General features: G+C 40.9%; 1 protein-coding gene across 2 annotated transcripts in view; it reads left to right on the plus strand.

Annotated features, from left to right (window-relative positions):
• MAP3K5 (mitogen-activated protein kinase kinase kinase 5) overlaps positions 1 to 20,652 on the plus strand; it is a 759,411-nt gene that overhangs the window by 698,108 nt on the left and 40,651 nt on the right. Inside the window, exons 22-25 of one of the 2 annotated variants that reach the window (XM_069234653.1) lie at positions 776 to 950; positions 1,064 to 1,232; positions 8,156 to 8,341; positions 14,429 to 14,534. In XM_069234653.1, the coding sequence (XP_069090754.1) occupies positions 776 to 950; positions 1,064 to 1,232; positions 8,156 to 8,341; positions 14,429 to 14,534 (636 nt within the window). Of the gene's footprint in view, positions 1 to 772; positions 951 to 1,063; positions 1,233 to 8,155; positions 8,342 to 14,428; positions 14,535 to 20,652 lie in introns of both variants that reach the window. The other variant, XM_069234652.1, reaches the window with a different exon arrangement.

Here is a 20,652-nt window from a genome sequence, read left to right on the forward strand (position 1 = left end):
TATTCAGTGCCAGGTGGCACCTTTTGACGAACGTGCGCTTTACAAATACATGTTATGTTAAATTGTTATTCAGCTAACATACCTGTTCTTTGGTCCTTCCTGTAAACTGGACAAGATGGGGAAGAGCACTACAGAACTCAGAGCCACAGTATAACCTCGCCAAGGTTCTAGAGAGCTCTCCCTGATGCACGTCCAAAGCACCACTTGTGAGAATTAATGATGAGGGAATTGCAGAGTCTTCTCTTCACTGCGGGTTAGAAGCAGAACTAAAAGTGAACGGAGGCGGAGTCCGTTTCAGTATTTTAGACTGATGGTCGTTTCAAGCAAACTTTTTTTGCAACACACTAGGAATGGGCACAAGTAGGTTTTGTTTCTTCAGATGTCGTTACCCCTGTGCTCTTAATCCTAAGGCTCTTGCATTTGCAAATACCCACACCTCGACTAAGGAGCTAACGTGTTACACATAGGGGGTGTATAGTAGGGAGGGCCTTAGGTAAATGAGAGTATCATCCATGTATTTTTGTCATAGGGCTACCGTTAAATAAGTTGGTCCATTTTCTTCAAGTTGGCAGTGGGCATGCATAGGTATAAGTACAGAAGTTGTTACCGAATTGTAATTACTTTTTTCTAGCTAACCACGTAAATTGACAGAACTGTTGACATGCCCATAAACAATATGTTGACATTGTTTAGCTTTATTTCAAAACTGAAACAATGAATGAGAGCTTTAATTTGTTTAAACTTGTGTATTTTGTTATTGCTTCCTCCCAAGCAGAATATCTTCGCAGTATATCATTGCCCGTTCCAGTTATGGTGGAAGATACCAGCAGTAGTAGTGAATATGGCTCAGTTTCACCAGACACAGACCTGAGAGATCCATTCACCTTCAAAACACGCGCCAAATCCTGTGTTGAAAGGGATACAAAATTGCACCGGGCACTTTTCTTAGGGTAAATATTTACTACTTTTTATGATGTCCATAAGTGATATGGTTTAAATAAACTGCATTTATTCTTGATCACTGCAAACTTTCATGGAACCCATGAGTATGACATCTCCACAGAATCCCTGATGAGAACTTTGAAGATCATAGTGCACCACCTTCACCCGAAGAAAAGGACTCTGGCTTCTTCTTGCTCAGGAAAGACAGTGAAAGAAGAGCCACTTTGCACAGGATTCTGACAGAGGACCAAGAAAAGGTGGTGAGAAACCTAATGGAAGCCCTTGTTCAGGTAAAATTACCCACCTCCCCCTTTTTACATAAATAATTATAGCAATGGATTGGAGTTGGAACTGAATTGTGTAAGGGTTTGTAGAATAGTTGTTGGAAGTAAGTAATTTGATTTCTGGAAGTTAAACCAGTGTTCATTATGTTTCCTCTGTTTACTCAGTTTGTACAAGTGAATAGCATACCTTTAGTCTAAACCAATGAGCTGTGATTCTTTTGCAAAGTACAACACACAGATTTCCATACTTGAGTAAAAATACACTCTCAGAAAATATATTTTTTGCAAAATGTGTAGCTGTAGATGTGCGTGTTCTGCATACTCTTAGCATCTAGTGCTGGGCTTTGATATGTGCAAGTTGTTTTTCTTCGAAGAAGTCTTTTGAGTCACAAAATGTGTCCTTAGTGGACAAGGACACCTCCTCCTTCCATTTTGTTTCCACCATCGAGTTCATGCAAACACAGAAATCACCCTGATCTGTTGTGACTTTTACATGTTTTCAGGCCGATGCAGGTGGATTTTGACAACAACACATCAGAAAAACAGTCTGCACCTCAACAACTTCTCTATCACATTACTTCACCGGACGCCTTAGAAGGACCAATGACTATCAAACAATCCCCCGGATATTGTGGTCCCCCTGAGCCCTTCATGGACCTCATACCTTCGCAACAGGGGTAATGGAACTGATGCCCCCAGTGCACTGCTAAATGCTTGTGGTCAGATCATCATGTCTGCAACGTGTACCTTTCCCCTGACCATGAGGACACCTCATGTGAGTTGTGCCTCGCCTTCCACTCAGGGAAGACCCTAAGGTACTGAAGGACAGGCCACTGGACACACTGTAAGATGTACTGTCAGGCTTCCACCAAAACTCCAGTCATCTTCAGAGAACAAGATCTCTTCAGTGCTGAAGGAGGCAAAGGTTAGTCCATCCATGATCCTGGCGTTCCAGGAGACACCCATTCCAAAGACAGTCTCCCCAGAGCACGAGGAAGAAGAGGATGTCAAGTCAATACCAGAGATCAATGGGGCTCGAATAAAGACTATTCTCAGAATGGTAAGTACACCACTCTGCTTCAACATCGATGCAATTGAGTTGGAGTCACATAAAAAGTATCAGATCAAGGTATATCACTGCTCCTGTTTAAGTCTAGTATCAAGCCCAAAGGACAGACACGAAAGACTGCCACCTTACAGGCCTCCACCACCTTTGGTCATCAGCAGGCACTGGAATTTGGCTTTGCAGCTGACAAAAGCTCTGCCCAATGTTGTCGTACCTCACTGATTTTCAAGCCCTACCCAATCCAAGGACGCTTCTCCAGATTCAAACTTGAAGTCCTGCAGTATTTCCTCAATCTCCCATTCAAAAGGGTGCATCTCTCTGGCCCCCAAGGTGACAAGATGCTTCAGAAAATATAAGAAGGACACCAGGACGGTTGGAGTATACAGCGTTTCCTCTCTCACTTTGAGGGCCTGATTTAGATTTCAGTGGATAGGTTACTCTGTCACGAAGGTGATGGATAGCCCTTCTGCGGAAATATAAATCCCATAGCATATAATGGAATTTATATTTCAGTGGATGGGCTGTCCGTCACCATTGTGATGGAGTAACCTGTCCACAGAATTCTAAATCATGCCCTTAGTCTTTTTTTTATGGAGGTTAATCCTGAAGCTATATCTAACAAAGTTGCATTGAAATCACACTCCTGACAGCGCCGGAGGTCTTGGAAGACCAGATATTTTCTCAACAAAGTCATGACTTTGGAGCAACGTAGGTCACTTCTAAGGATCCCAGGGCCTCTGGAACATTAGGGACCAGGACTGTTTCCAGCAAAAGCCACACACAGGGTTCAGTTCAGGTCCAGTTGATATTAATTAACTGACTTAACTTGCACCTTCTCACACAAAGGTGATGTCAGATCACACACCCAGGCCCCAAACAGTCCATCGTAGCAATTGGGTACCTTGGGTCTTAGGATTTATGTAAGAAAGGGGAAACTACAGCTTTCTTTTGTAATAAATAACACCTGCAAAGCAGCCTCGTGGTGAACACCACAAACGTTTAGCAAGCACTACTGTGTGGACAGTCTTGAAGACTTTGTTCCAGACATCGACAACATCCACACACACTAGTCACTCTTTTGAAGGGTCCTGTTTTCCAGTCTTTGCATAGCATGTGCATCTACATCTATACACACTTCAAACAGAAAAATGCATCCATTCTTAGTGTGTAGTGATGTAGATTTACAGGTGTCAGCTCTTCTAACCTCACTCAAGACTCCATTCTCATTCTCACCCGCTGTGGAAAAACAATCTGTCAGTGACCATAGGCATTGTCCATTAAGGAATGGGTCACAGCACATATGGTGACTCAAAAAACTTCTTTGATGAAAAACAACTTGTAAAGGCCGAGCCCATCTATGGATGACAGGAATATGCGGACCACATTAATCTATATCATCACTCACTATCAACAGATGCTTAAGTGGTAAGTGACCCTTTATTTCTCTATGGTAGTCACTCTCTGCTACAGTTTTTCCTTATTGATTTGTGTTTGTGTTGATTTCATCCTGTGACTATTTTCATTCATTTTAGTCCCTAATTTGCCTCGGAGCTTGTGGTAGCAGCATCTATCTGGTGTTTTGTCCCCCTGTCACCACTGACAATTATGACACCTCTGTCATGTGTTTAACACCAGATTAGGAGTCAGCTCAACTCTCCCTCTGTAATCCTTATTAAATGTAAAACATTAAGTCTCCAAGAGATAAAAGTAAAGAACCCCCAAGTGAGATGGGGGAAGGGTTGCTTTGTTTTCTTGCAGTCCACCTTGTTTCTCCTAAAGGACACTGTATGATGTATGAACTGGCTCCTCAATTACCAACTTTAGGGATGGTCTACTCTCCTTCCTCGCTCACCAGTTCCTTCTGCACATTGACCTCTTGCACTGATAACACTGGAATGTGCTGCACCTCTTTGGTGCTTTTGTGAATGCTTGAAGGCCCCTCCAACTTACTAGTCAGTACAGTGATGCTTTCTCTATGAGTAATACGTTTCCAGGCCTCAACTGAACGATTGGGTGGATTATGGAATTTAAGCTTGGTTGGGAGTATTGTGAATGTATTACATTTTACAGATAATATAGTGTTTTACTCTTGTTTTATATAGGAATTTTATTTCAATTTTGTCATGTTGTTTTATGTATCAGCCTTGCATGTGGGCCTCTTCGGAGTTCCAACTCATGAATTAAATTAAATGAATTGAATTGAACTGTATGATTGGGTGGTTCACCGACTACCTCTTCGCTCCATCCATTCTGAACGTCGTACGCTTGTACTGTCTGGGACATTTAATTTAGATGTCAAATCATTTCTTGGTCAGCTAACTAGCATTAAGGACAAATCCGTTTTGGGTCTGTCTAGCCCTAAATGACTGAACATGTCCTATCTCACAGCTGGTACCACTGCTCACCTTCCTTTTCCGACTTTAGTTGTGCCTTCATTCAGATTATTTTTTTTTTACCTCTGCTTCCTATATGTCTTAATGTGTGTCCTGCGGTATACAAATTCCACCTAAATGGGTTCACATTCCCATCACTATTTTTTTTTATTAAAGAATCCGATTAACACACCTATCATTTAATTTGTTTCTATTTTTTTGCCCAATGGGATATAAGATCTGTTTGTGATAAAGGTACGTCCACTCTCAACCTCAGTTTTTGACTTAGTCTACATGATCTCTTCAGTATAAACAAAAAACTTGCTGCTATCGCCTCTTCATCATTCCTTTATGTCCCTTTTTCTGTAAACAATACAAAGGGCAAAAGGATGCCATTGACATTCTGCTGGCTTGTTTCTAGGTCAAACTTGCCCTCTATCTACTTCTTCGCTTTCCTCCGCCTTTTTTCATTCTGGGAATTTTAATTTGCGTCTTTCAATGACTCACCATTTTTGCAGAAATCATTAATTCCTGCCATCTCTCATTGGACACAAATAAACTTCTGGGTCATCCATTTGCCTTACATTCTGTGTCTGTCCATCTTTCTCTGTACCATCCTTTTACACACTCATCTTTTTTTCTTTATTTATTCAATTTTTCCACACATTACCATTCCTGTCCTCTGCAGTTTTTGATAATGGGACCCAAGAACTTTTCCCTAATCTATCTCCTCCTCTTTACCTCCCCGTGACACATTCTCGTTTCATAATCGTGCTTGTCCTATATATTCTCCAGAACTGTTACTAAGTGCTTTGAATACCCTTAGCCGTGGCTGGCTTCCGTCCTCTTTTCCATTTATAATTGATTGTCCTCTACTCTCAGCTGCTCTCTACTCCCAACCCCACGTGTACCGCTCTGGATCACTCCTCTTGGTTTCCTTTTACTGCATTGAACTTCCAACTGTTTTACCTCCCGATCAACCTTATTGCTTCTTTTGCTTCCGCCTCCCTCTTTGGTACTATTTCCAGTCCTTATTTTTGACGACATTTGCTAATATTTTTATATCAGAACTCACATCCTTCCTAACCATGGCTGTCTTCGAGGCTGCTTCTCTTTTCTTAGTCACAGACACTTTAATCCACTTTTCTCTCGTCCTCCTCACATAACCGTATTTTTTGCCCTTCCTTCGCCATTTCCCTGATTCCTTTGCCCATGCTTCCATTTTCCTTTTCATGAAAGGTCCCCTCGATGAATTTGCTTCCTATTTATCTCTGCTTATCTCTCTTAGCTTTCTCAACTCCTGGACTCTACTGCTTTTTTCCAACCACCTTCAGTCAAACGAGCCCCCCATTTCTCCTTTCACCTCTTCAGTTGCTCTTCTCTGTTACTTGTTTTCTTTGTGTTTCTTGCTTTTGCTGCTGATGCCCCTAAAAAAGCGTGACCTAGGAGAATCTTTTAACGCCGGTCCTTATATCACCCTAACTGCTTCTCCTTGCAAGTTTTTCTCAGTCTTATATTTTATACTGGTTCACTCTAGTAGTCTGACCACACTTTTCGCTTTACTATGTCTTGCACTGCCCTCTGTTAGTTGACCTCTCACCTTTGATACAGCTTCTCTTGTTTTGCGGTCTCTCCCTTCATCCCTTTTACACTATGGTGTTGCACAAGGATCATTTTCTCTATTTTCCATTTACACTGCCTACCTGTGTTAATCGTTTCTCATGTTGACCGTAGTGCCAAATGTATGTTGAAGAATATTTAATTTCTATTATTTCATTATTATTTTTGAATCTTCCTTTCTTCCTCAACAACTGCATATGGTTTTGTACTATTGGTTCATCCAGTACTCGTGGCGATAGAGGACAAAATGCACTTAAAATTTTATTATTTCTTGCTATCTGCTTTGATGTGTCTAAAAATTGGTCTTTCATTTTACCAGTCAAGACACACTGTGTCCACTGTAATAGTCACCTAATTAAACGCTGTGACTTCATTATCGACGTTCCTCTGGAATTTATGTAAATAACAATTAGATGTAGCAAGCACCTGTGTCCATATGTTTTTTGTGTTACATAACCAGCGCGTTCGATAAGTTGACGAACGTCTAGTTTCATGTATATTGACTTTGTATATTTCATACTTTTTGACTGTCACCATAGATGAGTTGTTTTTTACCTCCACAACTACCTGGCATTTTTTACTCTAGGGTAGCAAGTTGCTTACCCCTCACTGCATTATGTGAACTTCAGCATATAGGTAGTAACCCTCTGCCTATATTTGTAGGATTTATATATCCTTGCTACATCTAATTGTTATTTACATAAATAACTCTGTGTTCTGTTGTACATTCTCCCTGCAGTTTCTTTTTGCGCTCGACCAAAGGTCCGTGTGACCCTATGAAGCGCTTTTCCCTAATTGGGTTGGTAAGTTTAATATGACTTGGAAGCATACAGTTTTTATTTTTCACTTTTATTCACGAGCACTACTCAGCACGATTACCCACCATCACTCTTTCCCTTCCTTGACATTACTCAAGGTCTATTTTAAATAACCCGTGTACCTTTATTTTCTAGGGCGACGGTTAAGACAAATTTCCTTCCTCTTTTTGATGTGAGTGACTGGATACCTTTATGATAATTTCAGAACATATTTCCAGACCTCCTCTTTTTTCTATCTAGGAGATACTTATTGCTGTTTACTGGTCCTGATGAAGTATCACTGGATCCGTATGGACCACCAGGATGCGAAACATGTTGACCCACGATAGGGATGGTCCCCCCACCCTTTCTTTGATCAGTTTGATACAGAGTGACTGAACATTATTTCGGTTTCACTTCTGTGACCATTTTTTAACCTTGGCCCCTGTTTCTTTGCATTGGACTAATAAAGTCGTTATCCTGTGCTGATTCAGTGAGTCAATTTTAATCACCCGGTTTTTTTGATCTCCTTCTTTACGCTTTCCCACATCTGGGGTCACGGCTTCACTACTACAAAAGATCTCCGGCAAAGAGCCCTCCCTTTCGGGGTGGTGCCCGTCAGACATTGCACTGCCGGTCTGACGAGGAGCAGCTCCGATGATGAAGCATGACATCCCTTGGGATGTGTGAGGTGCCTTGCTCCTAAAATTTAGGACCCCCACTAAGGTATCCTTTATTTGTCTCACACACATTTGGAACAGTGTATTAAATATTTTTGATGTACTACTTGGGAGGATATACACTGGACCAGAATACCTCCCCATCACCCTTATTTTTTTATTTTTTTTAACTCTGTATACTGGACTAGTGGTTTATGAAACTTCTAAAATAATATAATTTATATATGTAATAACAGCATTTGCTTACTACAACACAACGAAGTATCAAGAACGTGGCAGGAAAGCACTGCATAAAAACAAGCTATTTGTACTATTATTGTTATTGTTTTTAATAACAGTTTCTAGGATATGTTGTTCTAGCCTCAAGGCATGTGTACTCTCATTAATTCAACAGGGAGCTGAGGAGACCCGGCTGAAATGGGAGCACATCACAACATTGGTGGCCAGTCTGCGAGAGTTTGTCAGGTCGACCGATCGCAAAATCATCGCAACCACTCTTTCCAAACTGAAGCTGGAGCTAGATTTTGACAGCCACGCGATAAGTCAGGTGCAGGTGGTCCTATTTGGATTTCAGGACGCGGTAAGGACTACTTTCAATAGATACAGGTTTCTATAGCACAAAGTAAAACATTCCACACATTCTGTTTGGACACAATAATTTTTGTGAGTTGAGTGGACAATTTTCAGATTATAAAGTGCCCAATTCGCAAACGTATTTTTCAAAGGTTAAAAAACCTATGTGTTGTAGGTTTCTGCCTAGGATTTTGTGTAGGTGTACGAATAAGTACAACTTTCCATCATTTAAAACATGATCTGGAGTGTACAAGAAAATCTGGGCAACTGTTTGACTTCCATGCGCATGTTATTCCTCCAGTGGTTCCCTTGGTCATTGTGTGCATCGCAGACAGCTCCCTTGAGCCACCATGCAGAAATCTGTACTTTCACAAATTGTTACCACTGAACATGTTCCAAGCTGTAGTTTATCGATCTCTGGCTCTGTTTCCACATGTTGTGGATTATTTACAAGTGGTCCTGAAGAATTGACTTATTTATGGTGCAAATTCCCTACAGTATTAAAAATAACTATTATTAAACCCCTCAGGCGAGTATGTTTAATTGTGGCAAACAGTCACCATATGTTGAAATTACCGTACTCTGCCAAATCCTTTTACAGGCGCTGAAATTGCTTCTGTAGACCTATGTGGATTCGCTTAACATTCAGCATGATCTTTTAAATTGGCTCCACCCAATAAAGGTAGTGGTTGTGTTCTTCCTGCTCGATTTTAGAGCTGCTGCCTTCATGAGGGACCATACACTATTGTGCACTGACTTGAGCAGATTGGGGTCTGCCATCTGAAACTCGTATTACTAAAATATTTTCTGTCATACATCATCTAAATCACCACAGTAAGATGCAGTTCTCCTGGTCTTCACTTTATATCTGCTTTTTTAAATTAAAACTGGTAACACACTTTGATATTCATCTGTATAATTATACGGATGATACACAGTGGGTCTTACAACTGAAAGCCCAGTTGAATCAAGAGTCAACTGAGTATTCAATAGCTAGAGAGAAGTGAATGCATTTAAATTAAACAGGTCAAAGACCAAGATTTTGTCTTTGGTGTTGACATGCACAATCTAAGAAAGAGAGAAAATTGGCCATTGAGCTCACATAGTGCTCTGACCCTGTGAGGCAAGTTTGAAACCAGGAGATATTGATTCACTCAGATCGTTCTGTTAGTCCCTAAGGTAATGAAGTGACGAGAACAATTGTTTTGAATGTGAAATTGCTGCATAAGATTGTCTGCCTTGATTTTTTGCAAACAGTTCAGTCAGGTTTGGCGAACGTGATCTTGCATTTGCACTAGGTAAAGAGCATTTACTTTCATGTCTGGATATTTTTTTAATACCCAGATTCAGTATTCACAGCACACTTAACCGATTCTGCATTAGAGTCAAATAGAACTTAATTCCCCCACTTTCGACTTCTTCCATTGGCTTCTGGTTCATCAGTGGGTTATCTTCAAGTCCTGTACGACTCATAAAGCAGTCTTTGGCCTCATCCCAATGTGTCTTAGTCACAGCAAGCTGATGTTCATCCTCCCCTTTCTCTCGCCCACTCAACCTGTGCTTTTCCACCGTGAGATTGCTATGGCTCCTGACCTTCAAAGGGCAGAGATGTGGATGTGCATTATTTCTCTAGGCAACTGCTATATAGCAAAACTTGTTCTATCAGAAATACTGATAGGAATTATTCTTTTGTTCAGGCAAAATCTGAAAACGTTATGATTACTTCACCTCTTCATAGCCTTCAAATAACCCAACCTTAAATTACTTTTCTGTCAAAATATTTTCCCGTCTGGAAAAATCCCTTACCCTACACCCTCGTGGGATCTAGGGATGTTCCCTTCCCTGCTTGTTGCAAATGCTATTATTCCTAGCATGTTGTACGAGTAGTAACTATATGCGTAACAAACTGGTAAATGTGTGTGGGTGTTCACTGCATTTTGCTCAGCCAATGCCACTTTTCCCACTACTACCCATGAGCTGAGTAAAGTGGATAATTCGCCATGCTGCCTAAGTGTTTTTAGAACTATTTTCCATGTACATCTGTAGATATTTGTAGATCGTTATTCTTTAAAATAGGATCTTTGAATTTATGCCGCCTTTTTGCCGCTACTAATTCAATTTATGTACATCGAGTCCAAGTATGATTTTGCCTTCCTTAGAAGCAAGCAAAGCTTTAAATCCTGCCAAATTTCTTGCAGGAATTGTGTGGGGCTTAGCATTACAAACATGGCATCATTCCGGAATAAAGAACAACTTAGTAAACCTGCAAAAGAAACATAAATATTTCATCACAGTTTTGTGGCCAATTTGGAAATTTTCCTATGACTAATAGAAGTGTATTCAAAGAAAAAGAGTGCATAAGCACCGAGGAAACATGGGAAAGGCACATGCTCAAGTTTATGAATCACTTTAAAACAAGTGTTATAAAAGCCATATAAATATGTTAACGGTAACATATGTAAACTATAGCCTAACTTCCACATATTTAATATTAAATGAGCTGCATGGCACAGGGAAGAAGGACTAGAAGCCAATGAATGAGTGAAGTTTGTCTCAGGATCTCTCACTTTATTTGGATGTTGGCCAGTGAAAGCATTTGCCAGTCTCAATTTTTGGCCTACTGTGAACATGTACTAGGAAATATCTCTGGCAGGAGTGAGGAATGGCCACAACACTTCAGCATAGTTCAGGACAAGGCAATTGCAGAACACACTATTCATTTGTGCTTTCTTAGTGCAGTGTGGAGCTGGTATTAAACATGCTGTTTTGGGGATGAAGACTGAGTACTGCAGCGCCGTAAGAGAAACCACAAAGGAACATTGCATTTCAGACCACCTCCATTATTCTCTGTTGATATAGATATATATACATTGCTAGGAACGGTCTACTCGTAGCGCTTCAACTAATACGGACTCAGTTGCAATGAACGTCTCTTGGTGCTTTATGGAGATAGTCTGATCAGTATTTAAGAGAGCCTTGAATGAGTTTGGAGAGTTCACTCTAAGTTGAAAGCCTTTCTGATAACTTCACCCATAAATTAAAACTGCTCCATTTCATGTCTGCAACCATCAGCAGGCCGCTTGATGATTTCAAAGGAGCCCGGGGCAGAATCTGCTCATGGGGAATCTGCTGTTCTTAGCTACTGGTCTCCCAGTGAGGTCTACAGGGCAAATAGATAGGAAAGATGTACAATCCTTGGTACTCACTGCCCATTTCTCAGTCCTCCAACTACCTTACAGAACTCACTGTCACATTAGAGACACAACCGTTTGCAGATTTATGATTTGAAATGTGCATTTCTATTCTTTCCAGTCTGGTCTTGACCAATAATTGATGTTTAGTTATTACTACAAGAGTTTGAATTTACCCATGTTTTGTAACTGAGATATGCATATGTCTTGTTCTAACTCTTTATTGTCCATAAATGAAATGTGTGTCCCTTCTTTTGTATCTTGCATAGAAAAATGCAGTAGAAGAATTATTTAAAAACAGTTAATATATTATCAGACTAGTAAACTAAGCTAAACTTAAAAAGGTGGACTTAATTTTTGTGACATCAGTTCGGTAAGTCACCTCTTGTATATATTTCTATAGCGCAGACCTAACTAACTGGTAGTGGAACACTGTACATGGTCAAAGACAAATGTTTAAATTTATCATCTGGAAAACCAAAATATGTACATATTCAGAGGCTTTCAGTGGATACGGCCCTTTCAGTCTTTACAACATTGAAAGTTCTGCTGGAATTGCGAGGTTGGAGATTTTCACACCCTTTACCTTAAATAAAATACCTCTCTTAAGAAGTTGCTTTATGTATCAGTATGACTCAAATGCAATTCAATTCAAAGACGCAAGAATAATTCACTCTCTTTGTTGTTTTGCAGAAAAGGTTAATGTTGTCTTTGTGGTGAATTTTAGGGTCTGACTTAGATATTGGCAGATGGGTTACTCTGTCACAATGGTGATGGATATCCCATCCGCTAAAATTTTAAACCTATTTTTTCCTATGGAATTTAGATTTTGGCAGACAGGATATCAGTCACTGTTTCTGATGGAGTAACCCATCTGCAAGTATCTATATCAGGCCCTTGGTTATTTTTAGTCTATAGGTTTTTATCTGTTATCACCTTGTGGCTCTACTTTACTAGCTGTTAGAATAGAACTTTGTGCACCTGTAATACGTGTGCATGCTTCATGATACGCATCATATCTTCATCCCTGCTCATGCGTGTGTCCTCAGTTTCCTTTTACGAAAAACGCACATCAATCCAACTTTCTCGCCAGGCAGGTGGGTCACAGGTTATGGACATTTCTAGTCTGTTAGCTTTAATTGCAATATGCATTCTTCTGGTTATGAAGGCAAAATATCTTGTTGCATTGACCAGTGAAGGTGGAACTGGCCCTCTTTCAAGGCAGATGATTGGAGCACAGTTTCCAAGAGAGTAGAATAAGATCTTCAGTGGTGCATGTAAAAAGAGAATCTGTTGAGGAAAATCATTCGGGCTGTCTGATCACTGTATTCAGTTGTTTGTCTGTCAGGGTTGGGCCCGTGCCTCTAAGAATTATCTCCAATACCTGAGTCCAATGTAAGTGAAATTGCTTCATCTAGCTATTGTAATGCTTTGGTCCATTTGTTTGGCATTTTTTTTGTGCTCTTTTTTTCCTCTGCGGCCGAAGTAAAGCTGTTAAGCTCAAGTGTAAGTTGTCATTGGCTTGCCGACTGATGCATTTCAAATGCCTTTTTGATTTTTGCATCATTTACTAAAGAGGCATCTGTATTCATGGAAAGGAGTGTCCAGTAGGTAGTAAATAGTATTGTATACCGCTACAAAGCAGCAAATAAAATTCCACCTGAAAACATTATTTTCCTTTACAATACCTGGCATGGTGAGATTTTTGTCCCCAATTAAGAGACTTTAGGCAGTCAAACATATTTTTGCAAAACTTTGTTACAACTCTAAAGCTCGGGCAAAAACATTGGTAGTAACTTCCGTAGATTATTTCATTTTTAAGTCGTGAATTCTTTCTAGCGAGTGTCTTAGGGCCGCCGTAGCTGTGATCCTGAGGGATCTGTGTAACCTTTGCTCATTACTCTCCAAATTTAAAGAATCTTCAGAAAAACTAAATTTTCCTCCAGAGCCATGCCAGACATGTCATTATTAACTCTCTAACTTCCATCAGTGCTAGAGGTAGTCAAGTTAAAGCTCATAACCTTCTAAAAATGCTAAAAGATAATCGTGATACTTTATCTTAAAGGGCCTAATCCCCGAGTGCCTTCTAAAAACTGCAATCATATCTATCGGTGCTCTGTTGTTTTCGCTGGTCCATTAGGTAATCGTGGAAGTGGGTGCGTTATTTCACTGCATGCAGTGATCCATTTTGCACTACGTAATAGTGTTTTTTTTTATTTAATACATACAGTGATCCTTTGTGCATTATGTCATAGTGATTGTGTAATTTCATACATGCAGTGCTCCTTTGCGCACTACGTCATACTGTCTGTGTTATTCACCACATGCAATACTTCTCTGTGTATTTTGTAATAGTGGCTTTGTAATTTCACATAAACAGTGCTCCTTTGTGCTTTTTTTATAGTGACTGTTATTTCACTACATGCTGTGCACCTTTGTGCTTTTGTTATAGTGACTGTGTTATTTCACTACATGCTGTGCTTCTTTTGCTTGTGTAATAGTGACTGTGTTATTTCACTACATGCAGTGCTCCTTTTGCATGTGTAGTAGTGACTGTGTTATTTCACTACATGCTGTGCTCCTTTTGCTTGTGTAATAGTGACTGTGTTATTTCAGTACATGCTGTGCTCCTTTTGCTTGTGTAATAGTGACTGTGTTATTTCACTACATGCAGTGCTCCTTTTTGCATTATGTAGCTGTGTTGTGTGTAGATTTTATTTGGCGAGTAGATACTGTGATTGGTACACTAATTTCACGTTCCTTAGGAATGTTTTTTCCTAACTTCACCTTCCTATGGGAAATGTTCCACTTTTTCCAACATAACTAATTGTTAGTTGTAAACGTCTTCCGCAACTCTTAGTGCAAAGGAACTCGAATGATGTACATATTGTATTATCTTCCAGGTCAACAAGGTCCTTAGAAACCATAACATTAAACCACATTGGATGTTTGCGCTGGACAGCATAATCCGCAAGGCTGTGCAGACTGCCATTACCATTCTAGTGCCAGGTGAGTTTTACTGCCCAGGAAACACACGAAGCGTGCTCGCAGTACACCTTTATGATCGTAGGCTGTACTAGGCACAGCCCAGGTCTGCATGGCCATGTTTGATCACAAAATAACTCAATTTTGTTTTAGAAGTTTAATGATCTACAGTGACATCACAAGACAATACAAAACCAAACAGTTTATAAGTTCTTGTATTTGTTTCGAGCTTCAAAAAAGGAACAAGTATATTACTGTACTTTTTTCAAGGTGGCAGAGATTAACCAATGTTGAACAGCGTGTTGGACAGTTACAGATTGTATTAGCAAATCATATATAAACAGGGGCGTAGTAAGTCCCTGCTCCAGCAGCTGCTGCGGGGGGGGGGGGGTTTATGCGCCTCTCATCTTCAAATTGGCAGATAAGAGATCATAATTAACTAAAAGAAAGAAAGGTGCGTTGCTAGAAAAGGGAGAGAAAGATAGTTGAGTGGATGCAAAAGAGGGTGAAAGTATGGATGGATGAGTGGGTTAAGGTATGGGTGGATGAATGGGTAAACAGATGGATGTGTGAAAGGATGGGTGGATGAGTGGATGGGTGTGTGAAAGGATAGATGTGTGAAAGAATGGATGAGTGGGTGAAAGGATGGGTAGATGAGTGGGTGAAGTTGAAATGTGGATGAGATGATGGGTGGGCGAGTGAGTGAAGGGATGTGTAGATGGGCAGATGAAAGGATGGCGTAGTAAATGGAAATCTGAGATGGATGGGTAGGTATATGGATGGATGGCAAACTAAATGGAAATGTGAGAGGATGAGTGGTCGGGTGAAAGGATGGCAGAGTAATTAGAAATCTGAGATTATGAATGAATGGATGTGCACATGGAGCAATTGATGGTTGAAAAGCGTTATTTATGGATGGGTAAGTCAAATGATGTTCATATGAGTGGATGGGTTTACGGATGGATGCATGCATAGATGTTTAATGTGTGAACGCATGGATGAATAGAATGGCTAATGTATGGATGAAATAGTGAAAGACTGAATGATGGATAAAATAATCAATGGATGGCAGAATGAATGATATCAGCAGTTAGATGAAAGGTGAAGTAATGATGGATAGATGCTTGGCTAGAAGTGACAAGGGAGCTCTTCTCTGGAGGTCCGGACTTACTTGCATCACGTACTTGGCGCCATCAGAGCATTGGTTCTAAGTGTGTGTGTGGGGGGGGGTATTTTAATTTTCTGGCTACACCCCTGTATATAAACATTGTAATATTAAAAAGCGTCTTGGAAACCCTCTATGGTGTCACACGTGTCCTTCCATTTTATCTCTCTGATACCCTGAGTGTCGAAACACACCATGATCACCCTTTTTAGTTATGTTCTTTTGACTTTCATCAGAATGGAATTATGGTTTAGGAGTGCGCTGCTCATGTCATGAATATTAGTGACCTATGAATGTAGTACAGTTTTCCAGTAGGCTGCATTCTTATATACAGCTTGAGATGAAGCATTGGAACTAGTGCGGAGAAGCCAAATGGCTACCTGTAGGTAGTTTCTCTCTGTACGCCTGGCCAAAGGAGTTGAACTCATTGACTTAACATTTCAGTGCCATGGTTTGCCTCGTCACAAGAACCCACTAATAGTATCCAGGCTATACAACCATCCACAATGCAAATATGTTCCAGAGCTGGTGATACTGAATCGGCCAATGTGGTTCAGACTCTTATTCTATAAGAAAAGTATTCTTGATCTCTAATATCTTTGACCCCGTTTGACAAATCTGTAGAGAATTTGGCAAAAGTATCTCTGTAAAAGAGTTTGAACATGATCAAGGAGGGATTTTTTTTTTATAGTTGTGGGGAATGGCCACAAAAGGGTGCTTCCCATGCAAAATCTTGTTTGAGAGTCCGAATAATATAGAGACATCAGAAAATACATTTTGCTATGGTAGTCATATTGAATTCCATGCAGCAAAATTGGATTTTCTGGGAAATGTTTATTATTTTAGTTCCGCGAGCCATTGCAGTTCGTGAAGCACAAGCCACTTCGTAAATCTGGTTCTGTAAAGACTTTCTGTGTGGCCATGTTGGACTAGTGGGCATACCTCACCTGCAGTGAGGGCTATTAACAAACTAATAGAACCCGCCCCAGCCCACACACCCGAAACACATTTGGCAAAAGGTCCTCCAAAAGTAATCTCTGGTTTAACACCTCTTTATGTAAATAGTTAAATCTTATACCAGATTGAGCTAGACTTGGCAGTAACATCCCTCTCTCCTTTGCGCATAACCTTTACCCTCACAGTAACCCTAGCCTGGCACTGATGCCAATATGTGCTCTGCACAGGGTTTGGCCAAGGGCCTTGCTTTCTCTCCATTTGGTTCACATCATTGTACTAATGCAGACATTCATCAAATACTTCTTTTAACAGTGGCCCTTATGACGAATCGGCACAAAAAGTTTCAGAAACCAAATTACCTGCGTTTTATCTTGGAAAGATAAGTGGAGATTGTACCATGCAATGAGACCAGAGGGTACAGGTATGAGTCAAGCCCCTGGCGCTCAGAGGGCACGAGTAGTGGACAAGACGCTTGACCATAGGCTGAGCACGGTTTCTACCCTTTCCCACCACTTGAAGAGATCAGGGAACCGGGTGTCGCTGAAGCATATGTAGTTTGGGGGGCAATGGAACTTGTACAGGCCATTCCCACTGGGTGACACCTTCAGAATGCTGGGATGTGGCTGTTGGGTACAACTGCACATGATGTCTTTTGGGAACAGGGGCGCAATACATCCTTACAAATTCAAAACAAATCATGGAATAAAACGTTTGTTAAGGGGAGTTATGGTTGGCTGCTTAGATATTTACTAATTTATCTCTGATGATGCTCGTATCTTGTGAGTAGAGCTGCAGCAGCTTTCTTTTCTGCGTATACTTCGGTGACATCTTGTGGCGGACAATGGCCTTATCGGAATTAATCACTAAGTAGTCTCTGTTAATACATCTATTCAGTAATAATACAAATTCCTTATTAGAAAGAGTTCTTCAAGGACATCTGTCTTCTGACTGTGGTGTGCCCACATGTTTTTACCAGAGATGTTTTTGTCATTTGTCATGCCACCTGGGATGTCATGTTCCTCCTTGCCAAGATTCCAAGGTCCATGTTTGATGTGCTGCCCCACTCCTGTTATTTTGTTTTAATGCTGGAGCATGTAGTTGTTTTTATTTCATTTTCATTATAAACGTAACTACAAGTCCCAGAATAAAATAAAAAAAACTGGACTGGAGCAGCACGTCACTCATAGGCCTTGGAATCTTGGCAGCTGTGTATGTTGTGAAGTCACTTGCAGTGCATTGGCACATGCGCAGTTTGTCCTAATGCAGGCAAATCTTTTTTTTTCTCAGGATTTTATGTTAGTACAGCCACTATCATGCTATAGGAGCAAAAGGAATCAAAGACTTAATAAGAGCTGTGCTTGAGCAGCCACACACCCCAGATGGAGGGTTCCACAAAGCTAAACTGGTTTCAGTAAGGAATGCAAAGCTCACCATTGGTTCCAGCGGCTACGTGGCAATGCAAGTCCCGTAGAAAATGTGGCTGGTGTAGTGTGGCATAAGCCAGCCAAACTAAGACCTGTTAAAGAAATTACAAACGTAATGGTATGCACCACGTTTAGTAAAGGAAATAAAGAAGAAAATTGAATAAAAGGTTCAAATGTTTTTAAAAAAACTAAACCATAAATAATCACAGATTCAAAAAGAGGAAACCAGAAAAGGCTTGTATCAAAAGTGTTCTCTAAAGTGCAGCAGTGTTCCAGCAATATTCACATTGTTCCTTGAATAACCACTATGGAGCCTCTGCTCATGTGTGGTCGTGGAAGCTGGCCAGGTTGACGGGCATTGGTTTCCTGGAAGCTACCAGCAGCCTTTCTGTGCTGATGTTGCTGGCTTTTATGTGTGTAGGCTTTTACTACACAAGTACCAGTAGCAGCTTCTAAGTGTTTGTGCAAGTGCCCAAAAAGATGCACGCTTTTTGTTATTTTAAGACTGATCCTAAAGACCTCAGTCCTCAAGAAATCGGCTTTGAGGGACTCCACATCACCAAAGAAGTCTTTGGAGCCCTTCCAGCAGCACACCAGTGATCTAGGACCGTGAGAAGTTGTGCACAGTCTTCTCTTATGCAGGACATTTTTTGCCTTTCCGGCTCATCAGAGGCAATGCTTCCAAGGAGGCAGCCATCTGTTCCTAGCAGTGTTGGTCCAAATATCCCAGTGAACCAGATAGTCTCTTTCACAGTTGAAAAAGGTTCCCACAGTATACATTCTCTTTGTAACTGCACTGTTGAGATTGATCTTGTTCGGTAATGGCCCGAGCATCCTCCCAGCCACCCTTCACAATTTATAATCCAACATGGTGGAGACAGTCCTATGATTAAGAATCCTTCATTTGGCCTGCCAGTTCTATCCTCCTCTGACCAATTCAATTCAAACCACTTCAAACTTTAAATCCTATCTCCATCTGCTTCCACTGTCCCAGGGTGTCACATAGAGCTGTAGAGGCAGAGTCTGAAAGTGATCCTTTCTTGTAATAAGGAATGGGATTATGGACCTGTTAATGGGTAGAGCTCCAGCAGTGAGCACAGATCAATCTTTTCCATCCATTCATGATATTGTGTGCTCCAGTTGAAGCTGCTTACCTGTCAGGTGGCCCAGAGGTGTGCTAAGAGGTGTGAAGGGTTCGGAGTCCTCCACTTGCAAGCGTGAGTCTCATTAATTCACTTTGTTGACTCAGGCACTCCGTAATCCATGTGTCGTAAATACTGAAACTAAAGTCGGATAGTATAAAGAGGTGTTTCACATCAGAAATAAGAAAACACATCTTCTTGGTTGTCAGGAGCTTTTATTTTGGATGACGCTGTGTTATTTAACTCAGATCCTTTGTTTTGGCCCATCGCTATCAAGATTCTGAGACACAGCTAATAGGTTCAGTCATGGGTTCATTGCTTTATTCCTGCTCCCACAGAGCGGAGCAAGGCATATACGATTCCTATGTCAACATTACAGCCTTTTACCTTTCAGATGCCACTCATTGTATCATCCGACCGATTGCATGCATGCATGTCCTTTCTTGACCACCCAGACAGCCTGAGCCTCCTCTTACCTACAAAGCAGAGGGTGAAATTTATATGCCTAATTGGTCGCATTCTCCAACCTCTATACTCTGCAGTAGCCTTTTATTAAATTCTTCCTTCTGACCTTCTCCTTCTCTTAAGCCCCTAGTTGAAGAACTGTATTCTGTGCCCACGCCTGTCCTTATGCCAGCCTTCCCACAGGCCATGCAGCACGGGCCTTCCACATCTGACCCTCTGTGGGCACAAGCAGTTAGGCTTATCTCACAGGCAATGTGTAAAGTATTTGTACACACACACACACACAGTTTAGAAAAATAGCCAATATTTATCTGAGTAAAACAAGACTAGAACGACAAAAACCCAACATTCACAAGCAAAGATACAAATTTTTAAAGATTAAATTTCAGTAAAACACTTAGAAACACAATAGCCTCAAGTGGAGCTATCACAATGTCTTTGACAGAGTCATTCCCAAAAGAGCAACGCCACTCGCAAGAGAGTGAGGGGCGGTCACGGAGTCGCACAGATCCCAGGTACAGTACCTTTGGAAAACAAGAAAACAAAGACGTTGCATGGAAACGGGGAGGTGAGGCATCGCTGAAGCCAGTACGCCTCTGTGGGTACTGACACCTCCCCACCCTCTGTAGCGTGAACTTTCTTAGTGTAGGTAATTGTTGTCTCCATTCTGCAGGTATAAGCTTCCAAGTGTCTATTGCACTATGTTTGTTTTTAGCTGACCCTTCCTGACACTGACCCTTCTTGTGGTCAGTTGTGGTTCTGGGCCTGAAGCCCTGATAGGGATCCACTCTCTTGGGATGAAATAGGGTATAAAAATGCATCTCATTTTTTGCAGAGCATGTGTTGATTGGAAATGCTAAAAAGGTTACATTCACTGTGGAAAGATTCAAAACAATACCAAAAAGCGCAAGGTAGTGCACTGTGCAGATCTAAATTCTCACAGGACCATATACATGACGTCCCTGCAACTGGCTTGTTTTCAAGGAAGT

Source organism: Pleurodeles waltl, chromosome 5, assembly GCF_031143425.1.
Source record: "Pleurodeles waltl isolate 20211129_DDA chromosome 5, aPleWal1.hap1.20221129, whole genome shotgun sequence".
Taxonomy (NCBI): Eukaryota; Metazoa; Chordata; class Amphibia; order Caudata; family Salamandridae; genus Pleurodeles; species Pleurodeles waltl.